The sequence below is a fragment of the Martes martes genome (genome assembly GCF_963455335.1).
Source record: "Martes martes genome assembly, chromosome: 10".
Lineage (NCBI taxonomy): Eukaryota > Metazoa > Chordata > Mammalia > Carnivora > Mustelidae > Martes > Martes martes.
Genome location: NC_137898.1, coordinates 63,610,441 through 63,634,952, shown reverse-complemented (window position 1 = coordinate 63,634,952; position 24,512 = coordinate 63,610,441). Strand labels below are relative to the sequence as shown.

The 24,512-nt window shown below is 40.1% G+C and overlaps 1 protein-coding gene across 2 annotated transcripts in view; it reads left to right on the top strand.

Annotated features, from left to right (window-relative positions):
- GAB2 (GRB2 associated binding protein 2) overlaps positions 1 to 24,512 on the top strand; it is a gene marked incomplete at both ends in the record, with an annotated part of 178,477 nt that overhangs the window by 112,766 nt on the left and 41,199 nt on the right. For both annotated transcript variants that reach the window (XM_080815804.1, XM_080815803.1), the window contains one exon: positions 14,835 to 15,135. In XM_080815804.1, coding sequence (XP_080671930.1) covers positions 14,835 to 15,135 — 301 coding nt within the window. The remainder of the gene's footprint in view (positions 1 to 14,834; positions 15,136 to 24,512) is intronic.

The following is a 24,512-nucleotide window of genomic DNA, read 5'->3' as shown; positions in this document are numbered from 1 at the left end:
AGAAAGATGATATGAGGCTCTAAGGCCTTAGTCATCAAAGAAAAGTTCTGTTATCTTTGGTATAATACCTAAGGCAGGGCAGAAGATTCTGGAGTTTTAGAAATATTTTCAACTGTTCAGGCTGAAAGTACAAGGGGGTTTTAATTAATAGTAGGTTATGAAGAAGCACACATCCCTCTATTTTAAGAATCTGAATTATCTGATCGAATGACGTGTTACCGTATTAGATTTTCTTGGTTTGAAATACATAAGACTCTCAAAATTGGAAGAGGCCACCACCCCTTGTCTGTCTACTGATCTGCTGCTTGAACGCCCTTTCAGTCTCCCTCCCCAATCCTAGCCTAAGCCAAAGGTCAGCAAACAGATCTTGCCCAATACCTCTCTTTTTCTACATAGTTTTAAACACAGCCATTTTCATGTGCTTATAAATTATCTATGGCTTCTTTCCTGCCATTATGGATTTGAGTAGTTGTGACAGAGTATATAGCCTGAAAAGCCTAAAATATTTACTCTCTGCACTTTACAGAACAAGTTTGCTGACCCATGGCCTGGGCCATCTCCTCACTAGTGTCTCCAATGCTGAGTCGTTCTCCAGTTTCCAAGGGCCCTGCTGTGGACCACTCTTTCAGAAAATTCTTTCTTACTTACATGGAGCCAAAATCTGCTTTTCTGTAGTATGCGCCTGCTGGCACTAGTTCAACTTTAGTATGTGGGATTACCCAAAATAAAGCAAATTGCTCTTCCATGTGTCAGCCCCCTACATCTTAGAACGCTACAATCACGACTCCGGGCAGAACCTCACTGAATCCTAGTACCATAGGATTTCAAGTCCCCTCATCCCCGTCAGAACTGAACACAGCATCTGGTGCATTATGACCAGTGTAAAGCTAAACTGAGCCCCCCAGGGTTTTCTAGGTGCCAAGAGCAATAGGAAGATATTACGCCTCATTCTACATGCTACTTTGGAATCTAACGTAAAGAACAGAGACAGGTTCCCGTAGAACATGCACTCTGCTCAGCCGCAGGGAGTGATGCAATTTCCAGATCCTGTGTACCCACGGTCCATGTCTGTGGTCTGGATGGTTGTGAAATGGTTTGGGGGTTTTTTTGCCAGGATTTGGGTACAAAAGGAAAACAGTCATTTCTGTTTCATCAGAGAAGATGGTGGTGTTCTCTTCATCACAGACACAAATGGAAGGTTCCTTCTTGAGAGTAGGCCTGTCTACCGTATACTTCTTTAAGCCCCATTGTTGAATAAAGTGATTTATATTGTCTTTTCCTTTCTGTCTCTTGGCCTTCTTCTCTCACTATTACAGATCACTGCAACAGCTTTCTAAATAATTTTATTGGCCTCTTCTTTTTCCTTTCTCTGGTTTGTTGTCATCATTCTGCCAGATAACGGCAGGGCAATAACCATCCTGTCTCTGCTGATCTGTACTCTTCAGTGGCTCCCCATTACCAATAAAAGAAAAGCAAAATTTCTTAGTGCGGTGTTCAAGGCTTTCCAGAACAACCAAGCTCTTCCTTTTCTCCTTTTGCACGTTTAAAAGAGATTATTCCATATTCTGTGAACTTATCTTACATTTTCCAATCCCTAGGCCTTGGTCATAGTGTGTACTCTGTATGAAATGTCGATTTCTCCTCCCTTCACAAAACCGTATATCAAAACCATATATCAAAAACAGTATCTTCATTGTTCGTATTCACTCATATTTCTCATTCTCTCTCCCTGCCCCCCTCCCAGTTTGATTTCCCTGCTTCAGTGGCCTAACAATATATTATGTCTCTTTTTATGTTACTTGTAAAAATTTGCTTTTTTTTTTTTAATTAAGTAGGCTCCACACCCAATGTAGATCTGGTGTTGCTTACTCTATCAGTGGAGCGAGCCAGATGCCCGCAAAATTTGCCTTTTATTTTAGGGACATGTGTTCATGTCTTTTGTTCCTGCAACATTGCAAACTCATAAATTACTTGAAAGGAGTGGTTAGATCTTGCCTCTTCTCTCTATCCTTCAAAACGCTGAGCAGAATTTGTGCTTGTTTTCCTGAATACTGTAAAAGGAGCTTGTTGATTTGGCATAAGCAGTGAAGTAGCAGGAAGAACTGAGTGGAAGTAGATGATTTTGAGCCTGAGACACTGGAAGAAGAATCATACCTTTGACCAAAAGAGGCAGAACATAGAGGAATCGCTGATGTGTGATACAGGGCATAAAGAAGGAAAAAAATGCTGGCTTCTTAATGATGACCAAGTAGAAAGAACAATGAGTGGGAAATGTGGGGATCTTCTATAGTGAGAACTCTTGCCAATTTCATGATCTTGGAGCTATATACTCAAGAGCTATGTACTTGCCCCTATCATGGCAAGTCTGGTTCTAGGTCCTTTTAGATTTTTAAAACTTATTACCCTATGTACTAATATTAGTTTTGTATTTTCCCCATTTTGTATATGTGGTTATTGAGGCTTAGGAAAGTTAAAAAAAATTTGTGCAAGTGTATAGAGCGAGAACTAGTACTGTAATTTGGGTCTTTTCCCTCTGATCTGAAGCTTTTCTCTTCCCACTCTGCAGCATCTCCCTCATTCTGCTCTCCTCATTTCTCTGTATTTGTGACACTTTCTTTGAGTTTTCATTGATTTAAATTAATAGTGTTTCTTCTGCCTGGCTGGGTTACACCAGGAATTAGGCAGAATGGGATATCCTTTAAATCTTCATATTGTCTACTTGACATTTTTAAGTGACTTACTATAGTTTATTATTGAAAATAGGAAAAACAGTTTCATGATGAGATGTTTAAGCCTAAATATGTATACTTGTGTTTTAATGAAATTTAGCTATTTTGTGTAACTCTATAAGTAAGAGTACTTATGCACCAAAGGAAGGCCTTGTGTGAGGATCTAGGAAAGAGAAAGACCAGATTCTCTTTCTGAAAGAGCTCTAGATGTTGGAACTTTGGGTGAAGGATGATCAAAAATGGTAACATTTTTGGTAGCACTGAAATATAAGCAAAACTTCAGAGAATTTAGAAAAGAACGAAGATTGGGAGGCTTTTCAGATCAGAGGAAATTGGGAATGTGGAGGTAGAAAAGTATGTTTAGGAAACAGTGAACATTCAACTTGGTTTGAGCAGTTACAGTGTATGCATAGATATATAAATGTATGTGTGTATATAACGAAGTATAAATAAAGCAGTAGACATGAGATGGAAAAGTAGGTTTGAGCTAAATTGTAAAGGCCCCAAAACTGAGCCACAGAACCCAAGAGTGCATCAACAGATGGAATGGATAAACACAATGTGACATACACACACGACAGAATATTATTCAGCCTTAAAAGGGGAGGAAGTTGTGACACATGCTACAACATGGATTAACATTCAAGACTTCATGCTAAGTGAAATAAGCTAGTCACGAAGGGCAAATATTATACGATTCCACCTGTATGAGTAGTTAAATTCATAGAGATGGAGAGTTTAGTGGTGGTTTTTAGGAACTTGATAGAGTGGGGAATAGGGAGTTAGTGTTTAATGGACCCAGAATTTCAGTTGGGGAAGATGAAAGAGTTCTGGGGAAGGATGAGGTTGATGGCTCTCCAACACTGTGAATGTACTTGATGCCACACTTGGAGTAGTTAAAATGGTAAATTTTATGTTCAGCATATTTTACCACATTGAAAATAAATTTTAAATTTTTTAATTAAAAAAACCTGTAAGCCATAGAAATTGGACTTTGCTGTGCAGATGATGGAGAGTCATGAAAATTTTGGAGAGTGGAAGCAGTAACATGATCAGAATTTTGCTCTGATTGAACTGGAAGATCAAACGGAATGCATTGGTAAGTATTTAATTAGGACAACTGGTTAGGAAACTATGACAAGAACCCAGACTGTACACTTTAAGAACTTAAAATAAAAAAGCAAGCATGATATGGTACCTGTAGTTTGGTGGATATATGTACATAATTACTAGGAGTAGAACTGTGGGGTCCTGGGGTGTATGTTCAGCTTTAGTAGATACTGCCATAGTTTCCCAATGTGTTTCTACCAATTTACACTCTTGCCAAGAGGGTATGAGAGTTTCTGTTTCTCCATATTCCTCCCAGTGCTTATGATTATCAGTCCTTGTTGTTATAACCATTCTGGTGGTTGTGTCCTGGTGTTAATTTGCATTTTCTGAATGACTAATGAAATCAAGATCTTTTTATATGCTTATTGCCTTTTGGAAGTCTTGTGTATAGTCGCTATTCAGATCGTTTGCCAATTTTTCTATCAAGTGGTCTTTCTCTTGCTAATATATAGGAGGTTGGAGATATTATATATATATATATATATATATATATATATATATATGTGTGTGTGTATATATTTTTTTTTTATTTTTTTTTTCCTGAGTATAAGCTCTTCATTGGGTATATGTACTGTAAGTATCTCCCCTTACTTGGCATTTCATCCCCTTGGTGGGACCAGACACTGCATTTAATGTAGTACCATTGATTACTTTTTCTCTTGTATTAGTAAGTTTTGAGTACTCAAGAAAGCTTTGCCTACCCCAAACTCATGAAGACATTTTCCTCTAAATGCTTTGTTCCTGTATCTTTCACATTTGGATTTTTAATGATCTGAAATTAGTTTACACTTATGGCATGAAATAAGGATTAAGAATCTTTCCCTAGGGGCCTGGGTGGCTCAGTTGGTTAAGTGATGGCCTTGGGCTCAGGTCATGATCCTAGGATCCTGGGATCGAGCCCCACATCAGGCTCCCTGCTCCGTGGGAAGCCTGCTTCTCCCTCTCTCTCTGCTGCTCTGCCTACTTGTGCTATCTTGCTCTCTCTGTCAAATAAATAAATAAAATCTTTAAAAAAAAATCTTTCCCTATAGTTATCAAATGACCTGTCACCATTTTTTTAAAAAATCATTCTTTTCTCTATAGCAATATTCACCTTTTTCATAAATCTAGTGATGGAGTATGTATGGGTCTGTTTCTGGATTCTTCTGTTGCATTTGCCTATTAGACTCTCTTTTAGGCTCTCTTTTAGTCTTCTAAATAGCCTTCCTCTCAGTGGTTACCTTTGTTATACCCACCTAGCCCTGGAAATGGAAACTAGCATGTATTCATTATTTACTGCAGCATAACAAATGGTTTAAAACTTATTGGCTTAAAGCAACAATAAATACTTAATATTTCGTATGGTTTCTCTGGGTCAGGATTTTAGGAGACTTTGACTTTTGATGGATTTGGCTCAAGGTCTGTCATGAAATTGCAGTCAGAAAGTTGCCTACAGCTGCAGGCATCTGAAGACTTGACTGGAGCTAAAGTATGTGCTTCTAAGAAGGGCCCATTCCCATGGCTAGCAGGAGGCCAAAGTTCCTCACCAAGGACCCTCCTCCTCAGTACTGCTTGAGTGTCCTTACAACATGACAGCTGATTCAAAGGAGAACAGGAAAGAAGCTGCCATGTCTTTAACTACTTAGCCTTCAAAGTTACACACTCTCATTTATGTAATATCCTCTTGATCATCCTTCCTTCAGCATGGGAGGGGGACCACATAAGGCTGTACTAGGAAGTGGGACTCACTGGAGTCTATCTTGGAGACTGGCAACTACACAGAAAAGCAAGAGAAGATAGCTGGCATCTTGTGTATATTTTTATTGTCTATCTGGGAACTTTTATTCTCTAAGGCCAAGAATCTTGCCTTGTTTTTACAGTACAAGAATCCCTAGAGCTGGTATGTAGTTGGGAAGGTTGAGAAATACCAGTGACTCTCTGCCTACTCCATTTTGTGTCCTGCTGCTCAGAAGGCTGAACTCTGAAGTTCATTCATATTTTCACACTGTGATTTCCTAAGGTCCTTTCCCCATCCCAAAGTGGGAAAGACTGAGGACAGCTGGATCTGGTCAGAGTTATCAGCCAGCTATTAACAACCTTTCTCTCCATGATATTTATTTTTCTTCTCTGAGAAATAGTCATTTCCTCCTTATGGTTTGTTCAAATACATTTCCTATCTATGAACATTCTTTTTTTTTAAAGATTTTATTTATTTTAGAGAGCGAACACAAGTGGAAAGAGCAGAGGGAGAGGGAGAGAGAATCTCAAGCAGACTTTGCACTGAGTGCAGAGCCTGACCTGGGGATCAGTCCCATGGTCCTGAGATCATGACCTGAGCTGAAACCAAGAGTGGAACGCTTAAACAACAGACTGCACCACCCAGGCACACACCCCACCACAATCTATGAACATTCTAATTCTCTTATGGAGCAGTTTCCTCTTAAACTTTATTTGAGTTGACTTTAGTTTCATAGGTAGTTGTAAAAATAATACAGACTGCCTATATACCCTCTATAGTGTCCCCCCAGTGGTAACATCTTCTAAAACTATATTACAACAAGAATGTTGGTATTGATATGGTCAAGATCCAGAACACTTTGATCGCCATAAGAATCTCTCATACAGCCCTTTTATAGCCATACTCACATCTGTCCCACTATAAGCCCCTCCTTAACTACTGACAACCATTAATCTGTCTGTTCCTAAATTCTGGCATATCACTTCTGTGTTGTGTTCACTCTGGAGTCCCAGGAGCACCAGGTCCATACATGCGACACATATTTCCAAAAGCACTCTGGCCAGAATGGTAAGTGTCACCACCTCGAACTCTGGGAATTTGAACCACAGCTCTACCAGTACCCCAAGATTCAGCACTGGTTTGAATTCACTTATAACATATGGCTATTTTTGTTTCTATACAAGTTGTTGTGAACAAAGTTCACAATATCAGGTCAAATGGGAGATTTGAACACAGCAGGCAAAGTTAAAATTTTTGCTTGATGACTCCCCCTTTTCACAGTACACTGATGTCAGTGGAGGAGCACACACTGTTGCAGGGAGAGGAGAGGGCCATGCTTCTCTCAACCCTGTGGCTCCTATAGGAAAAGCATGAATGATCCTTTTAATGCATTGTTGAATTGGGTGTGTTGATATTTTTTTGAGGATTTTTGGATTTATGTTCATCTGTGATATTGGCTTATAGTTTTGTTTTATTTTATAGTATCTTTTTCCGGTTTTAGTGTCAGGGTAATGCTGGTCTTATAGAATGAATTTGGAAGCTTTCCTATCTCTTCTGTTTTTTGGAATAGTTTGAGATGAATAAGTATTTATTCTTCTTTAATATTTGGTAGAATTCATATATGAAGCCATTTTGGCTTGGACTATTAATTTGTTGGGAGTTGTCTTTATTATTACCAATTCACTTTTGTTACTAATAATTGAGCTATTCTAATTTTCTGTTTCTTCTTAATTTAGTTTTGGAAGTTTGTGTGTTTCTAGGAACTTATTTCTTATAGGTCACAGGTTATCAGTTTGTTGGCATATTATTTTCTATAGTAGTCTCTTATAATCTTTATGGTACTGTCTGGTACTGGTTGTAATTTCTCCTCCTTCATTTCTGGTTTTATTTGAGTCCTCTCTTTTTCTTAATGAGTCTAACTAAAAGCTTAGCAGTTTCCTTTATCTTTTCAAAGAACCAACTCTTGATTTCATTGATATTTCCTACTTTTTTTTAGTCTTGACTTCAGTTATCTCTGCTGTGATCTTTATTATTTCCTTCCATTTACTAACCTTGGGCTTTGTTTGTTCTTCTTTTTCTAGTTCCTTTAAATGTAAAGTTAGATCATTTATTTGAGATTTTTCTTGTTTCTTGAAGTAGACCTGTATCGCTATAAGCTTCCCTCTTAGGACTGCTTTCATCATATCCCAAAGATCTTGGACCATTGTGTTTTCATTTTTGTTTGTCTCCGTGTGTTTTTTTATTTCACTTTTTTATCTCTTTGTTAACCCATTGGTTATGTAATATCATGTTGTTTAGCCTCCATGTTTGTGGTTTTTCTAGTATTGGGGGGTTTTTGTGTGTTCTTTAACAGATTAATATTTTATTTATTTATTTAGATTTTATTTATTTATTTGACAGAGAGAGAGAGAGAGCACAAGTAGGCAGAGGGTGAGGGAGAAGCAGGCTCCCTAAGCAGGGACCCCGATGTGGGGCTCGATCCCAGGACCCTGGGGTCATGACCTGTGCTGAAGAAAGATGATTAACTGACTGAGCCACCCAGGTGCCCCTCTAGTTTTTGTTTTTGTTTTTGTTTTTAAGTAGATTCCGCTCCCAGCATGGAACCCAGTTTAAGCCCCAAACTCAACACCCTGATATTAAGACCTGAACTGAAATAAAGAGTCAGACACTTCATGAACTGAGCCACCCAAGCACCCCTATTTTGTTTTTTATTGTAGTTGATGTCTAGTTTCTTGCTGTTGAGGTCAGAAAAGATACTTGATATGATTTCAATCTTCTTAAATTTACTGAGACTTTTTTTGTTGCTGGTCGTACAGTTTTTCCTCAAGAATGTTCCATGTGCACTTGAAAAGAATGTGTATTCTGTTGTTTTTAGATAGAATATTCTGCTATCTTTTAAGTCCTTCAGGGATAATGTGTCATTCAAAGGCATTGTTTCTGTATTGATTTTCTCTCTACATGATCTATTTATTGATGAAGTCGGATGTTAAAGTCCCCTACCATTATTGTGTTATTGTCAGTTTCTCTCTTTATGTCTGTTATGGGTTGCTTTATGTGTTTAGGTGCCCCTCTGTTGGGTGCATAGATATTTTCAATTGTTATATCTTCTTTTTGGATTGATCTCTTTATCATTATGTAATGCTCTTCTTTGTCCCTTATTACAGTCTTTATTTTAAAGTCTTTTTCATCTGATACAAGTAATGACATCCTGGCTTTTTTTCTCACTTCCATTTGCATGGAGTATCTTTCTTCATCCCTTCACTGTCAGCCTGTATGTGTCTTTTGTCCTCTTAACAAAGGCTTTTGCAGAGCAAAAGTGTTACATTTCATTGAAGTCTAATTTATAAGCTTGTCCTCTTACGGATTATGCTTTTGGTGTCAAGTCTAAGAACTCTTGCTTAGCTCTAGATCTGATTGATTTCCTTCACAGTTTTTTTTTTTCCCTAAATGTTTTACAGTTTTACATTTAAGTCCATGATTCATTTTGAGTTAGTTCTTGTATAAAAGGTAAGATTTAAATTGAGGCCCATTCACTTTTTATGGATACCCAGTTGCTTCAGCATTATTTATTGAAAAGACTGTCTTTCCTCCACTGAATTCCTTTTTCATCTTCATCAGTAATCAGTTGGGCATATTTGTGTGGGGCTGTTTCTGGGTTCTGTTCCTTTGTTCTATGTGTGTGCTTCTGCCAGCACCACATAGTCTTGAGAACTGAAGGTATATAATAATTCTTGGAATCTAGTGAATTAACAACCCCCCTTTTATCTTCCTTTTCAAAATTGTTTTTAGCTGTTGCACTTTCTTTGCCTTCCCATACACATTTTAGAGTAATTTTGTCTACATCTATAAAAACTCTTGCTGGGATTTTGATAGAAATTGTGTCAAATCTGAGCATCAGTTTGGGGAGATGTACTATGTTGTCTTCTAATCCATGAATATGGTACACTTCTCCATTTGTTGTTTTTTTTTTTTTTCTTTCATCAGCATTGTATAGCCATCAGCATACATGCCCTACGTATTTTGTTACATTTATACCTATTTCATTTTTTAAAAACTATGAATGGCATTTTATTTTTATTCTCTATCCCCACGTGTTCACTGCTGGTATATATTAGCAAATTGATTTTTATATATTCATCTTGTATCGTGTGACCTTGATGGGCTCACTTATTAGTCCCAGGAGTTTTTTGAGTATTTTTTTCTAAATTCCTTGGGATTTTCTATGTGGAAAATTATGTCATTGCAAAGAAGGACAATTTTTTTCTTCCTTTCTCATCTGTATGCCTTTTATATCTATTTCTTTATTGCCCTGACTAGAATTTTCAGCAATGTGTTGAATAAGAGTGTTGTGAGTGAGCAGACATGCCTGACTTATTCCTGATTTTAGGGGAAAAGCATTAGGTCTTTCAATACAAAGTATAATGTTGGTGTTGATCTTTTGTTGATGCTTTTTATCAAACTAGGGAACCTCCCCCCTCTTCCTATTTTTTTTGAGTTTTTATTATGAATAGTAGTCAAATTTTGTCAAATGCTTTTTTCCACATCAATTGATATGACCATGTCGTTTTTCTTTAGCCCGTTAACTTGGTGGATTATACTGATTGATTTTTGAATACTGAATTAGTTTTACATCCTTGGGACAAGCCCCACTTGGTTATCTTATATAATTCTTTTTATATCTTGCTGAATTCTCTTTGTCTTTTATATTCAAGTCCATGATCCATTTTAGCTTAATTTTTGTAAGAGATTTTGTATAGATAAAAGAACAGTCCTGAAAAAGCTTTCTTCTTAATACCATATTCAGGACTCATGTTCTCATGTTATTCTTGCCTTATGTGTCATCCAACCGTAGATTTTTCATTTCTGTATCATGGACACTTTCAAGATGAAGGTCCCAGATTTCCTTATAAATATTTATTAATGACCAGTGTTCCTAACAGAATGAAGGGAACAAGATGCTAAAGAACTCACATCATAAAGAATCCACAGTATACCTTTATCTTTCTTAATCTCTTTGCTGTAATTCTCTTGCTGTCCTCCTTTCCTACTTCCTTCTGTGAACATTTATATATTTAAACTGCATTTATTAGTTTGAATAAGTTAATATATTTATAGAGTGAAGAAAGTCAGTAGATCTTTGCTGAGTTCTCATATACGCCAAGTATTTTGCCAAGTAACTTTTGACTACATAGGACCCTAGCATCAAGATGTTCAGAGCTCAAAGGAGAGGAAGGTATATAAACAGTTGAAATGCCAAAGAAAACACAAGTTATTAAGGGGATATAAGACAGGAGCATCAGCTCTACCTGGGGAAGTTGGTAAAGGCCTTCCAGCAATAGTGATACAAGCTGGCCCTGAGGGTACATAGGAATTTTCTAGATAGGCGGTGAGGAGAAAGTCATTCTAGGAAGATGCAGTAGGTTGTGCAAAGACATGAAGTCATGCAATTATGTGGCATATTTGGAGAATAATATGTAATTTTTTAAGAACCTATAGTGAGTTGTATGAGATCAGGAATTTTTGCTGTATCCTCAGCACCTAGAATAATCCCTATATCATAGTAAGCACTAAACAAATATCTGTTCAATGGATGAATGGAAAGGAGGAAGGAAGGAGGCGTAAATGAGGCCAGAGAGATAAGAAAGTTTCAGCAATAAAGACCCTTTCTTAGTAACATTTAACAAATGCCTACCATAAAAATTCATGGAAGAATAGGAGATGTTGTTCATAATTTACTTGGAAAGAAACAACAAATACCAAAATATCTGTAATGTGTTGCAAAAAATGACAGGTCATAAAAAGTACATAAAAAGTGTATGAAGGTTCAGAGGAAGTGAGGGTCTATTTCAGCTGAGAGGATCAGAGAAGTTGTCATTGCAGCTAGATTTTCGGAGTTGGTTATACTTGGTTCTCAGTTGTTTGATTTTTTTTTTTTTTAAATGTGCATTGACTTGGAGAGAAAGTGGTGTGGCAGAAGAGGGATGTGAATTGGGGACTAGACCAGACAGCCTTGCCTGCACTGTCATAAATTTATCAGCACTTGATGGGCCATCATTTATCCGCCTGCACCACTTCCTTGGAAGCAGAAGCTGACAGGCTCCGATGTTATCTGTAGCAGACACCTTTTTCTTGTTTCAGAGGGTGTGTCGGTGTATATTTATGCTCGCACCTGCACACCAGTGATTTGGAGATAGCTCTTTCTGCAGAGACAATCCCTGAAGGGGACACATAAACTGAAACACAAGCTAAACTATTGACAGTACATTTTTAAAATGCTCCTTGCTACCCACACACTTGTATATGCAGGCACCTGCTGCATGCACACATACACAAGCACACACAGAATTATGTAGGCAGTGGCCTGGGCAAGATTTTAGGTCACTATATAAATTGTGCTTATTTTTTTATTTCCCTCAGCTCTATCCTGTCTATCCGTTTACTTCATTTCAGTCTAAGGCTTATTAGGCACCAGTTATATCCCTATAACCTACCAGATGCTGTAAGGAGTTCATGTAAGAAAAATGATTAGTCAGTTAATTAATCCAATACATATTCATTGATAGCCAGCTATATGTCAGGCACTATTCTAAACACTGAAGGTGCAGCATGGAATAAAAAGAACCAATCCTTGCCCTGGTGTTTGCATTTTGGGAGGTAGAGACAGAAACTCAAAAAAAAAAATGTGGTATTTTAGGTGGTATGAGAAGTAGTAAGACCAGTATTGCAGATTAAGAGAGAAAGAGAGTGTTAGGGTTGGGTGATCAGTAATGCCCCCCTCACACCCAGTAATAGGACATTTGAATAGAGACTTGAATGGAAGATGTCTGGGGGAGGAGTATTCCAAAGATCCTGAGGCAGAAGTATGGGGCCAGTGTGGTGAGAGCAGAATGGCCAAGGCAGAGAGTAGTAGGAGATAGTGTAAGAGATGTAGGATGGGAGAAAGATGACCATTAAGGCAGACCCACTGGCCATTTTGCAGATTTTGGTTTTTACTCTGGGATGAAAGCTTTTGGGAATTTTGTGCAGAGAAGTGACATAATTTGATTTATATCAACTTCCATGTTGAGCCTCAGTTGCAGGATGAAAGGGTGGAAAAAGGAAGACCACAAAATGGTGGGCTAGACCAAGTGAGTAACAGTGGAGGTGCAAAGAGACCAAATTGTACTTGTATTTTGAGCTGTTCAAACCCACAGGATTTGTTGTTGGATTAGAAGTGGAATGTGAAAGTAGTCAATGATGACTTCAAGATTTTTGGTCTGAGCACCTGGAAGGAGGAAGCTGCTGTGAACTGAGACAGGAAAGATTGCAGGAAGAATGGGCTTGGAGGATATGAAGAGTTTTGAGCACATTGGGTTTAAGATGCCTATTGGTGAAGAGTTAGATAGAAGACTCTGGAGTTCAATAGATGGGTCTTGGCGGCGGGAGGAATAAATTTGGGAGTTGCAGCAAGTAGATGTTGGTTAAGCTGTGATGAAGAGAGAGAAGAGAAGGAGTCTGAGAATTGAGTGTGGGAGCATTCCAGTATTTAGAGGTCAAGGAGATGAGAAGGAACCAGCACTGGAGCCTGAAAAAGAGAGGTCAGGGAGAATAGGGTATTTGAGGGTGAGTTCTGAGGCCAAAAGAAAAAGGTGCTTCAAAGAGGACAGAACAACCAGTATCAGGTGTTGCTGAGAGAGCAAGTAAAACCCAAAAGTGGCCTTAGCCACCTTGAAGTCTTTGAGACCTTTCTTGAGTTCTGTCAATGATAGGGGTGGGGCAGCCTAATTAGATAGCTTTCCAAAAAAGAATGGGAAGAGAGAAAACAAAAGACCCCTTAGTATAGAAAACTTTTTGAAGTTTTAGTGTAAAGTAAAGCAGAAAATGGGGCCAGAATTGGAGGGGAATGTGGGATCAAGTCAGGCTTTAAATTTTTTTTCCCAGGATGAGGAATGTTGGTGTCCTGATGGGAATGATCCTAGTAGGAAGGGAAAATGCAGTGATTCCAGAGAATGGGAGAATGATCCAGTGGTGTCCCCTTGTAGGTGAGAGGGGGTGCACAAATGGAAGGAGGTTGGCTTTAGATCAGATGAACTGTGCATGCTCCCTAGTAACAGGCTACTTTGCTGGAGAGGCAGGCTGGTGGGTAAATTTGGTACTGGAGCATGTGTAAATTCCCTTAATTGCTTATATTTTCTATGAAACAAAAAGAGTGAACATGCTGGAGATTTAAAGGAGAGAAGTTCAGAGACTGTTGCCAAAGAGCAAGAGAAAATCATAGGCTAGGCAACTGTGGTAGGATTTGGGGGTGGCCTGGGGGGCCCCCTTGCAATACAGTAATCCAGTCCTTGGCATTTGTTGTGAGTCAGGGTTGTGTAGCAAGGGCTCTGGCTCTGCCAGGTAGCCATGGCAGGTAGTGGTGATGTTGATTCTCACTCTATACAAAAGCCAGCTCCAAAGCAGGAAGTGACTTAACCTGCAGATCACACAGCAAGTCAGTGGTTAAACGTAGACTCGCCCCAAAGCGCCATTACATGTAACATCTTTTTACCACTTTGTAATGGTGTCTGCTCACAGATGGCGCAGTCTTGTTGAAGAGATGGAATGTAGAAGACAACGTAAGAGAATATGTAATCAAGTGTTAAATTCTATTGTATGGCGTGATACAAGACGTTTATTCAGTAGTACGTGTTGAGGGCTTCATCTGTGCAAGGCCCCATCATAAGTACTCGGGCCATCACAGTGAGCAAGAGAGTGAAAACAGTCCTGAAGTTCTGTGCCTCCGAGAAGTTTTAGAAGGCTTTCTATGTGACTCTTCCAAGGCGTCATCATTTGGTAAAAAGCACAATGTACTAACAGTCTGGGAACTTGTTTTTCTGCTCCTTCCTGCATGTGACATTTCTTCAACTCACCATGCCTTGGTGGGGTCCCTGTCCATATGCCTAGATGCTTTGGTTTTGCAAGTTCCACCTGAATAAAAGTACGAGGGGTTTGAGTCTGTATTCTAACCTAGGGAGTAATTGCTCAGAAATGTTTTAGTCTCCATCTAACTTCTTGGTCTAAAAAATGGGAATGCCACCTCTCATTTCATAGTGATAAGACCCTGTTTCCATAGTAAAATGTTGCACTAACATGCACTCTAAAATCATCCTCCAAATTTTAAACTCTGGGGAAGTATGAAAGAGAGGTCCAGCTTGCAGGTGCAACAGTGCCCGTCCTTAACCTGGTTCCCTCTGAACACCTGTGAGAGGCTTTGAAATTACTAATAACTTTTTCCCCTCTTCCTCCTCCTTCGTATTCAGGCCTGGAAGAAGCGCTGGTTTATCCTACGGAGTGGTCGGATGAGCGGTGACCCAGACGTTCTGGAATACTACAAGAATGATCACTCCAAGAAGCCCTTGAGGATCATCAACCTGAACTTCTGTGAGCAGGTGGATGCGGGCCTGACCTTCAACAAGAAGGAGCTGCAGGATAGTTTTGTGTTTGACATCAAGACCAGTGAGCGCACCTTTTATCTGGTGGCCGAGACGGAGGAGGACATGAATAAGTGGGTTCAGAGCATCTGCCAGATCTGTGGCTTCAATCAGGCTGAGGAGAGCACAGGTAGGAGGACTAACACGAACCTTTCTCCCAGGGGACAAGGTGCTTCCTGCAGGGGGCTTAGCTGTTGGGGCTACGATGAAGGCCTTCAGATTCCCTAAGCAAGGATAGCAGCTCTCCTCTCTGCAGAGGAGTAAATGGCAAAGAGTTAAGAGTGTGAAGGGTTTGGCCAAAAACCAGAGGGACCCCTGGCCCTAATTACATTCAGATGGGAACCAGAAATGTGTTGAGGTGATGATGAAGTTAAGGTACTTTAGGGTGTTTCTTCAGGCCCCTCAGCACCACCTCCTCTGTCAGCCCTGCACCTTTCCCCCCTTCCCTCTGCTTCCCAGGGCTCTGTGCTCTTACCTGCCGCTCAGCCCATCGGGCAGCTCACGCTGGGATTCCCGCTCTGGCCCACCTCTGTCTGCTCTAGCCCATCCGCTTCAGGCCGTCCTGCGCAGTTACACTTGCCACATTGTTTTGTCTGTTGGTTTGGGGTCCTCTGTGATTCTCGTTGATGTATAATCCAGTGTTCTTTTGTATTCACGTGGGAGGGGACAGGTAAAAGGTGGAAATACTGAGATATGTTTGGGTTTTGTTGACTTTCACAAAAGAGTAGCCCAACTTTGTATTGTTTAAGATTTATTTATTTGAGAGAGGGTGTGCAGGGAGTGTAAGTGGAGAGAGGAGCGGAGGAAGAGGGAGAGAGAGCCCCAAGCAGATCCCCCTCTGAGCACAGAACCCAACATGGGGCTTTGGGGCTCAACGTGGGGCTTGACGTGGGGCTGATGCAGGGTTCATCGCAGGACTTGATCCCATGACCCCAGGATCATGGCCCAAGCCAAAACCAGGAGTCCCACACTCAACTGACTGAGCCACCCAGGCGCTCTGGGTAGCCCAACTTTTTAAACTGAGTTTTTAAGTTGCAGAAATGCTCTTTGATATTTGTTTGGGCTCATCCCCAACCTGGGGATGACTGAGAAACAGATTTTTTTCTGAGGCAGGTGGAGAACCTCAATCAGTAGTTCTTAAAGTGGGTCACACGACAGAATTAAAGAGGACAATTTTTAAAATGTTGATGTGAAGGATCTGTGCCAGATCAGTTCGCTAGGAATCTCGGGGTGGGATGTAGGCATGAGTGTCTTTTCACAGCTTCATCCTGAGTGACAAGGGTGTGAGGAACCCTTGCTTATTCCTTACGGCTGGGCGATATTACATCTATAGAATTTTCTTTGTCTATTCATGCATTAGTGGACCCAGGTTGCTGGCACATCTTGGCTACTGTAAGTAATGCTGGAAAGGACATGGAGCTGTAGCTATCTCTCCAAGGTAATGATTGCAGTTCCTACAGATCTATACCCAAAGAAGAATTGCTGTATCATATGGTAGTTCCATTTTTAATTTTTTGAGGACCCTCCATACCATTTTCCATACTGACTATACCAGTTTACGTTCCTGCGAGCAGTGCACAAGGGTTCCCTTTCCTCTGCCTGCTTGCTAGCCCTTACCTCTTATCTTTTTGATAATAGCCAATAGGTGTGAGGTCATTGCTCATTGTGGTTTTGATTTGATTTACATTTCTCTGATGGTTAATGATGTTGTGCCCCTTTTCAGGTAACTTGTTCATATGAATATCTTCCCTGGAAAAAATGTCTATTCAGATCCTATGACCATTTTTTAATTGGGCTGTTTGTTCTTGTTTTTGCTACTGAGTTGTGGGAATTCCTTACATATTTTGGATATTAACTCCTCATCAGATACGTGGCTTGAAACTACATATTTTCTTCCATTTCTTTGGTTGCCTTTTCATCTTGTTACTTTTGCTGTGCAGAAGCTTTTTAGTTTAATGCAGTTCCATTTGTTCATTTTTGCTTTTCTTGTTTGTGCTTTTGGTGTCATATCCAAAAAACTCATGGCCAAGACCAATGTCAAGGAATCTTTTTCCTATGTTGTCTTTTAGGAGTTTGATGGTTTCAGGTGTTACCTTTAAATCTTTAATCCAGTTTGTGTTAGTTTTTGTGAGTGGTATAAGAATGGGGTCCAGTTTCCTTTTTTTTTTTTTTTTTTTGCATGTTAATACCCAGGTTTCCCAGCACCATTTTTTGAAGACACTATCTACTATCTTTTCCCCACTGAGTATTCTTAGCTCCCTTGTCAAATATTAGTTGACCATACATGTGGGGGGCTATTGTATTCCATTGATTTTTATCTGTCTGTTTATGAAAACATAGTAAAAAAAAAAAGGGGGTCATACCATACTGTTTTGATTAGTGCAGCTTTGTAATATAGTTTGAAATCAAGAAGTGTGATGCTTCCAGATTTGTTCTTCTTTCTCAGGATTGCTTTGGTTATTTGGAATCTTTTGTAGTTCCATAAGAATTTTAGGATTGTTTTTTCTATTATTGTAAAAAATGCCATTAGAATCTTGATTGAGATTTCCAGGAATCTGTAAATGGCTTTGGGTAGTGTGGACATTTTAACAACGTTAATTCTTCCAATCCATAAACATGATATATCTTTCTATTTATTTGTGTTAAAGTTCTTAATTTTTGAATGGGCTGCATTTTCACTTTGCACCAGGCTCTCTAAATTATGTAATCTGTTATGCCTGGGCTAGATGTCCTGTCCTAGGAATTCTGTGATTTTCTTCTTCCTTGCAGAAGGATTAGGAGTCTCCATTTTACCCTTAAAATCTTTGGTATAATCTTTGTTTCCTGTATGGAATTTCCTGTTTTCCCCAAATCTTTGTCATTTATAGGCTCATGGGTTTTTTTGTTTTTCTCTTTATTTTGTTCCTGATGAAGGAATAAAAAGCTCATTGCATGCAAAAAAGAAAAAAAACAAACAAGGAGAGGAAGAATAAAAAAGGAATCAAAAAAAAACAAGGTGGGGAAAACATAGACTACTTCCCCCAACCCAGTCTCAAAACTTTCATAAATGTGAGAGGTCCAGGGCACCTGGGTGGGCTCAGTGGGTTAAAGCCCCTGCCTTCAGCTCAGGTCATGATCTCAGGGCCCTGGGATCGAGCCCCACATCGGGCTCTCCGCTCCACGGGGAGCCTGCTTCCCTTTCTCTCTGCCTGACTCTCTGGCTACTTGTGATCTCTGTCTGTCAAATAAATAAATAAAATCTTTAAAAAAAAAATGAGAGAAGTCCAAAATATACCTCAACTTTTTAGAAAACAGGTATGCTTGGGGGGGGTGGGGGCGGTGGGGAAGAAGTAATCAGAAAGCAAACTGCTTTTAAGTTTTTATTTTAATTCCAGTATAGTTAACATACAGTGTTACATAAATTTCAGGTGTACAATATAGTGATCCAGCAATTCTATACATTACTCAGTGCTCATCATAAGTGCACTCCTGAATCCCCATCACCGGTTTCACCCATCCCCCACTCACCTCCCCTCTAGTAACCATCAGTTTGTTCTCTATAGTTAAGAGTCTGTTTCTTGATTTGTCTCTCTTTTTTTCCTTTGCTTGTATGTTTCTTAAATTCTGTATATGAGTGAAAGCATATGGTATTTGTCTTTCTCTGACTTGTTTCGCTTAGCATTATACCCTCTAGGCCCATCCATGTTGTTACAAATGACAAGATCTCATTCCATTATAATATATATAAATATATTCATATTTATTTTTATATATGGAATTATATATTCTGTATATATATAATGGAATATTCATATTCATATATATATATATACATATACATAAACACACACACACATACACATCATTCATCTATTGATGGACCCTTGGGCTCCTTCCATAAGTTGGGTATTGTAAATAATGCTGCTATAAACACAGGAGTGCATGTCTCTCTTTGTATTAGGGTTTTTGTATTTTGGCAGTAAATACCCAGTACTGTGATTACTGGATCCTAGGGTAGTTCTATTTTTAACTTTTTGAGGAAACTTCATGTCATTTTCCACTATGGATGCACCAGTTTGCATTCCCACCAAAAGTGCATGAGTGTTCCTTTTTCTCCATGTACTCACCAACACTTGTTTCTTGTGTTTTTTATTTTACCCATCCAACAGGTGCGAAGTGATAGCTCATTGTGGTTTTGATTTGCATTTCTCTGACGATGAGTGATGTTGAGCATCTTTTCATGTTGGCCATCTGGATATCTTCTTTGGAGAAACATCTGTTCATGTCTTCTGGCCATTCTTTTACTGGATTGTTTGTTTTGGAGTGTTGAGTTGTGTCAGTTGTTTATATATTTTGGATACTAGCCCTTTATCAGATATGCCATTTGCAAATATCTTCTCCTGATTAGTAGTCTGCCTTTAGTTTAGGTTTTTTTTTTTTTTTAATTGTGTCCTTTGCTGTGCAGAAGCATTTTGTTTTGATGATGTCCCAATAACTTATTTTTGCTTTTGTTTCCCTTGGTCTTAAGAGACATACCTAGAAAAATGTTTCTATAGCCAATGTCAGAGAAATTACTGCCTGTGTTTTGTTCTAGGATTTTTATGGTTTCAGGTCTCACATTTAGGTCTGCAATTCATTTTGAGTTTATTTTTGTGGCTGATGTGAGAAAGTGATCCGGTTTTACTCTTTTTGCATGTAACTGTCCAGTTTTCCCCAATACCATTTGTTGAAGAGATTGTGTTTTCCCATTACATATTCTTTCTTCCTTTTTCAAAGATTAGTTGACCATATAATTGTGGGTTTATTTCTGGGTTTTCTGTTCTGTTCCAGTGATCTATATGAGCAAATTGCTTTTTTTATTAATAATTTTTTTATTATGTTAGCCACTATACATCAATAGTTTTTGATGTAGTGTTCCATGATTCACTGTGTGTAACACCCAGTGCTCCATGCAATACATGCCCTCCTTAATACCCACCACCGGCAAATTGCTTTTAATTAAATTATTTCCTTGTGGGATTAGAGGTGTTCCAACTGAGAGAAATATCCTTGAGGTGTAACAAAAATTACTCTTGGTGCAAATATATTTTTAATCACATATTTAAAAAGTAATTAGTGTCTGAATCCTTAATTTTACTGTATAAGATTTAAGTACAGTTCAAATACAAAGAGTGGAACCACACTATCTGGGCTTGCTTGCTTTGGTAGGAGGAGACATTCACCCATTCATACATTGTTTTTTCAGTTATTCATCCAGCAAACCTTCATGGAACATCTGTTTTGTGATAGTTCTTGTCACAAACCCTGAGTCTACAAAGATGACCAGTAGGTGCCAGTGTTCAGAGATCATTGTCTAGTGGAAGGGACAGACCGCTAACAGGGAGTGCTGGGATAGAGGCATCACCATGGCCGGACCCCAGCCCGCGCCCCACCAGCTCACTGAGGGAGGGAAGGTCTTAAGGGCACGGGACAAATAATCAAGTCAGTATTTTTTCACCAGCTTTGTCTTTTAAAAAATATATTGCCTTAAACCTTTGACTTCTTTTTTTAAGGGGATTATTTTATTAGATGCCAGGTATAAAAAATATATTGCCTTAAACCTTTGACTTCTTTTTCTAAGGGGATTATTTTATTAGATGCCAGGTGGTTTCATTACCAGAGCAAAGATGTTAGTTGTCTGTGACAGAAGGTTAGGATTCTTTGTGAGATCTTTCTTAGGGAGACAGTAGGCTTTTCTTCCCTCTCATAGGAGAATCTGGTGTGTTAAAAGATTCAGCCACATATAATGGGTTATGTTTTAATTTAGAGACTTTCTTAAAAATGGATTATATCTATAAAACCCTCAGATGAGGAATTTAAGCTTAATCACCCAAATCAGTGGGGTTTTTTGAACTGAGAGTCAGGATTAGAGGCAAAGCAGGAAGGAAATTAACACTTGACTACCTACTTTCGCTTATTTCATTTCATCACTTTTATCAACTATGCTCCCATTTTTTTCAAGTAAGGAGACTGAGTGCTTCTTCTTCCCTGCCTAGCACTCCAGGATGACACCTCCTTTCTGTCCTCATGCCTGCTTCAGCAGGTTCACATGGGCTCCCCACCATCCTCTGTCCCTGAGGCTTCCTGAAAACAACACTGCTCTCCTTGTGCTGTGGCTTCCTGAGAATGAGCCAGTCTCTCAGGTGTCTGTGTCAGCGGCCACCTTATGTGGAAAGCACCCTGTACTGATGCCTAACTCTCAGTGGTCACAAAAGAAAACAGTAGGAGCTATATATTCAGCATCTACTCTGTGTGAAGTAGGAGCTCTGCATAAATTTTCACTAAAAATTCATAGGAATCCTCTGCAGTAGGAGCAGTTTTGACTCAAAATACATAGCTTGAAAATGACAGAGCCAGGAGCCTCGTCTAACCCAGGTCTGACTTTGTATTATAATACATGCTTTGTCCCTGACCTCCGGGGAATGCAAACATGTGCCAGCACCAAGCCCAGGCAATTTTGCTCCTTTGGTCCCTACAGTGTTGGACTGGAAGTGCTCTCTCATCCCCTCCGCAGTGGGTCTTACAGCTGCTCAGGTTTACCTTCTTATCAACCCAGATGGCTCCCATTCTTCGGCTGACATATTCCAAGAATTTAGTAGCTTCTAGGGCTCTAAACCAGTCATCACACACCCCTGGCGATCTTGTAGCCTAGAGGTGAAGGGGGCCTGAGTTCGAAACACAACTCTGGGATTATAGGAACAGGTCCCGTGATTAAAGTCCTAATGTCCTTTTGTTGACTCGAGCTAAAATTATCTTCTGGCCCAGTGACTCTGCTTCTCTCTGGATTCACCAAGACAGACCTCAGACCCCTGGCAGCCCCTCGATAGTCCCCAGAGGAGTACTTGCATTGTATTCTGTGTAGAGCTATCCCCTGGAGCTGTGCAGTGCACTCTCCCCGCTCGCTCCTTGGTCCTGGAGAAATTTCTTCCTGGGGAAGCCTCCTTCAAGCACACACACCCTCTTTCTTTCTCTATGTAAGAGTTGTGATGGGACCCATTTAAAAAAAAAAAAAAAAAAAGCCTTCTGTTTTTCACTTTCATCTGGAAGAGATTGTATGGCAGATGGAGACTTTCTTTTAAAGCCTTCTTGCCACCCCCAGCTTCTGTCTACTGCCACCCTCCGATTCCTCACATGTTCCAGCCAAAAATGTCTAGGCTCCAGAACAGACCAGGAGTGAAACTGAGTCTGACTATTGGCATAAGGGTGGAGGAAACAACCTCTTGACAGAGAACTCTTTCCTAAGGGAAACTAGGGACGATGCTCAGGAAGGAAAAGCAATTCCAAGAATGTCAAGATTTCGTATCACATGTGTGGAGTTTCGTGTGTGTTTGTGTGGGAGGGGGAGGGGCGGTGTGCACACAAGCACACCAAAAACCAGAGCCCCATCTTCCTCTGGGAATCAAAATAGCCTTCAGTCCCCAGAGTAAGGGAGCAGAAAGCGTCTCTGAGCTGTGTTTATGAGCAGGCGGGTCCAAGTCCTCACGTTTGTGGCCCCGTGGTAGGCAGCTGTCCCTGACCAGATGCACCACACACAAAAAAGAACCAGCTCTCAGCACAGAGCTTTGATGAATTATTCATGGGCTCAGGAGTCATCCACTGTTTGGAAGCCCTCACCCCTTTGAATCCTCTGAGCTGAGGACTCCTCCTTCCCTTTGTCCCCTCCCTCCTGTATGTATTCAGTAACTGTGCTGCTCTCACAGGGACTCTGAAAGGCACGCTGGCTGTACTTGAGTCCCAGGCCTGCGATTTCGTGGCTCCATGGTACTCAATAAGTATCTTTACCTCTTTGAGGTTTTATCATCTTTAAAGTCGAGATGATGCTCCCTGTCGTTGTTAGGAGGAAGGTAAGAAACGGATGGAGGTGCACAACGTGAGCGCTAACTGTTTGGTTCACTGTTTTCCCAGTAGTGGTTGTGGTGGTGATGGTTTTTATATCTCTAGGTCAAGATGAACAGGATACGATTTAAGTGTCTGGTGTTTTTAGAGGAACTTACAGATGACAAAACACTTAATGTGGTCTCCTTTGAGTATAAAGAAACAAAATAAGATAGGGCTGCAACGTTATTCCTCTTGCTCAGGTAAGGATGCTAAGGGGTAAACAGTGCAGAAAGCAGTGTTGCCGGGGCTCCAGTCCAAGGCTCTAACTCCATCCATGGGCCGTGTGCTCTAACTCCTCATGAGTCCCAGCCCTGCATCACAGACCTGTTTACCACAGTGGCTTGTAGGTCACAAAATAGCCAGCTGGAGGGAAAAGCAGGAAGTTTCTAAGACACCAAGAACAGACCATTTAGAAAGTAAAGTGCTGTCTATACATTAATATTAAACTTTGAGGCTAAACTACGAAGGTAGCAAGCTCCATGTTATTATTTTTTTTTAAGATTTTATTTATTCATTTGACAGAGAGATCACAAGCAGACAGGGAGGCAGGCAGAGAGAGACTGAGAAGCAGGCCCCCCCGCTGAGCAGAGAGCCTGACTCGGGGCTCGGTCCCAGGACCCTGAGATCATGACCTGAGCCGAAAGCAGGGCCTTAACCCACTGAGCCACCCAGGTGCCCCTGTTATTTTTTTTATTTAATTTTAATTCAGGTAGAGTTAACATACAGTGTTAAATTAGTTTCAGGTGTACAATATAGTGATTTGACACTTCCATACAACACCCAGTGCTCATCACAGCAGGTGCCCTCCTTAATCTCCATCACCTGTTTCACCCATTCCCCCCCCCCACCCATGGTTTACCCCTCTGGTAACCATCAGTTTGTTTTTGGGTTTTTTTTTTTTTAAGATTTTATTTATTTGACAGAGAGAGAGATCACAAGTAGGCAGAGAGGCAGGCAGAGAGAGGGGGAAGCAGGCTCCCCGCTGTCCAGGGAACCCGACTCGGGGCTCAATCCCAAGACCCTGAGATTATGATCCTAGCCAAAGGCAGAGGCTTAACCCACTGAGCCACCCAGGCTTCCCCATCAGTTTGTTCTTTATGGTTAAGAGCCTGTCTTTTGGTTTCTCTCTCTTCTCTTTTCCCCTTGTTCGTTTGTGGTATTTCTTAAATCCCACATATGAATGAAATCGTATGGTATTTGTCTTTGTCTGACTTACTCTGCTTAGTGTTATGCTCTCTAGCTCCATCCATGTTATTGAAAATGGCAAGATTTCATTCTTTTTTGTGGCTGAATAATATTTCATTTTATACACACACACACACACACACACACACACACCACATCATCTTTATCCATCATCAGTCGATGTACCCTTGGGTTGCTTCCATAATCTGGCTATTATAAATAATGCTGCTATAAACATGGGGGTGCGTGTATCACTTTGAATTACTGTTTTTGTATTTGGGGGGTTAAATACACAGTAGTGCAATTACTGGAGCATACGGTGGTTCTATTTTTAATTTCTAAGGAGCCTCCATACTGTGTTCCACAGTGGCTGCACCAGTTTGCATTCCCTCCCACGGCACAAGAGGGTTCCTTTTTCTCCACGTC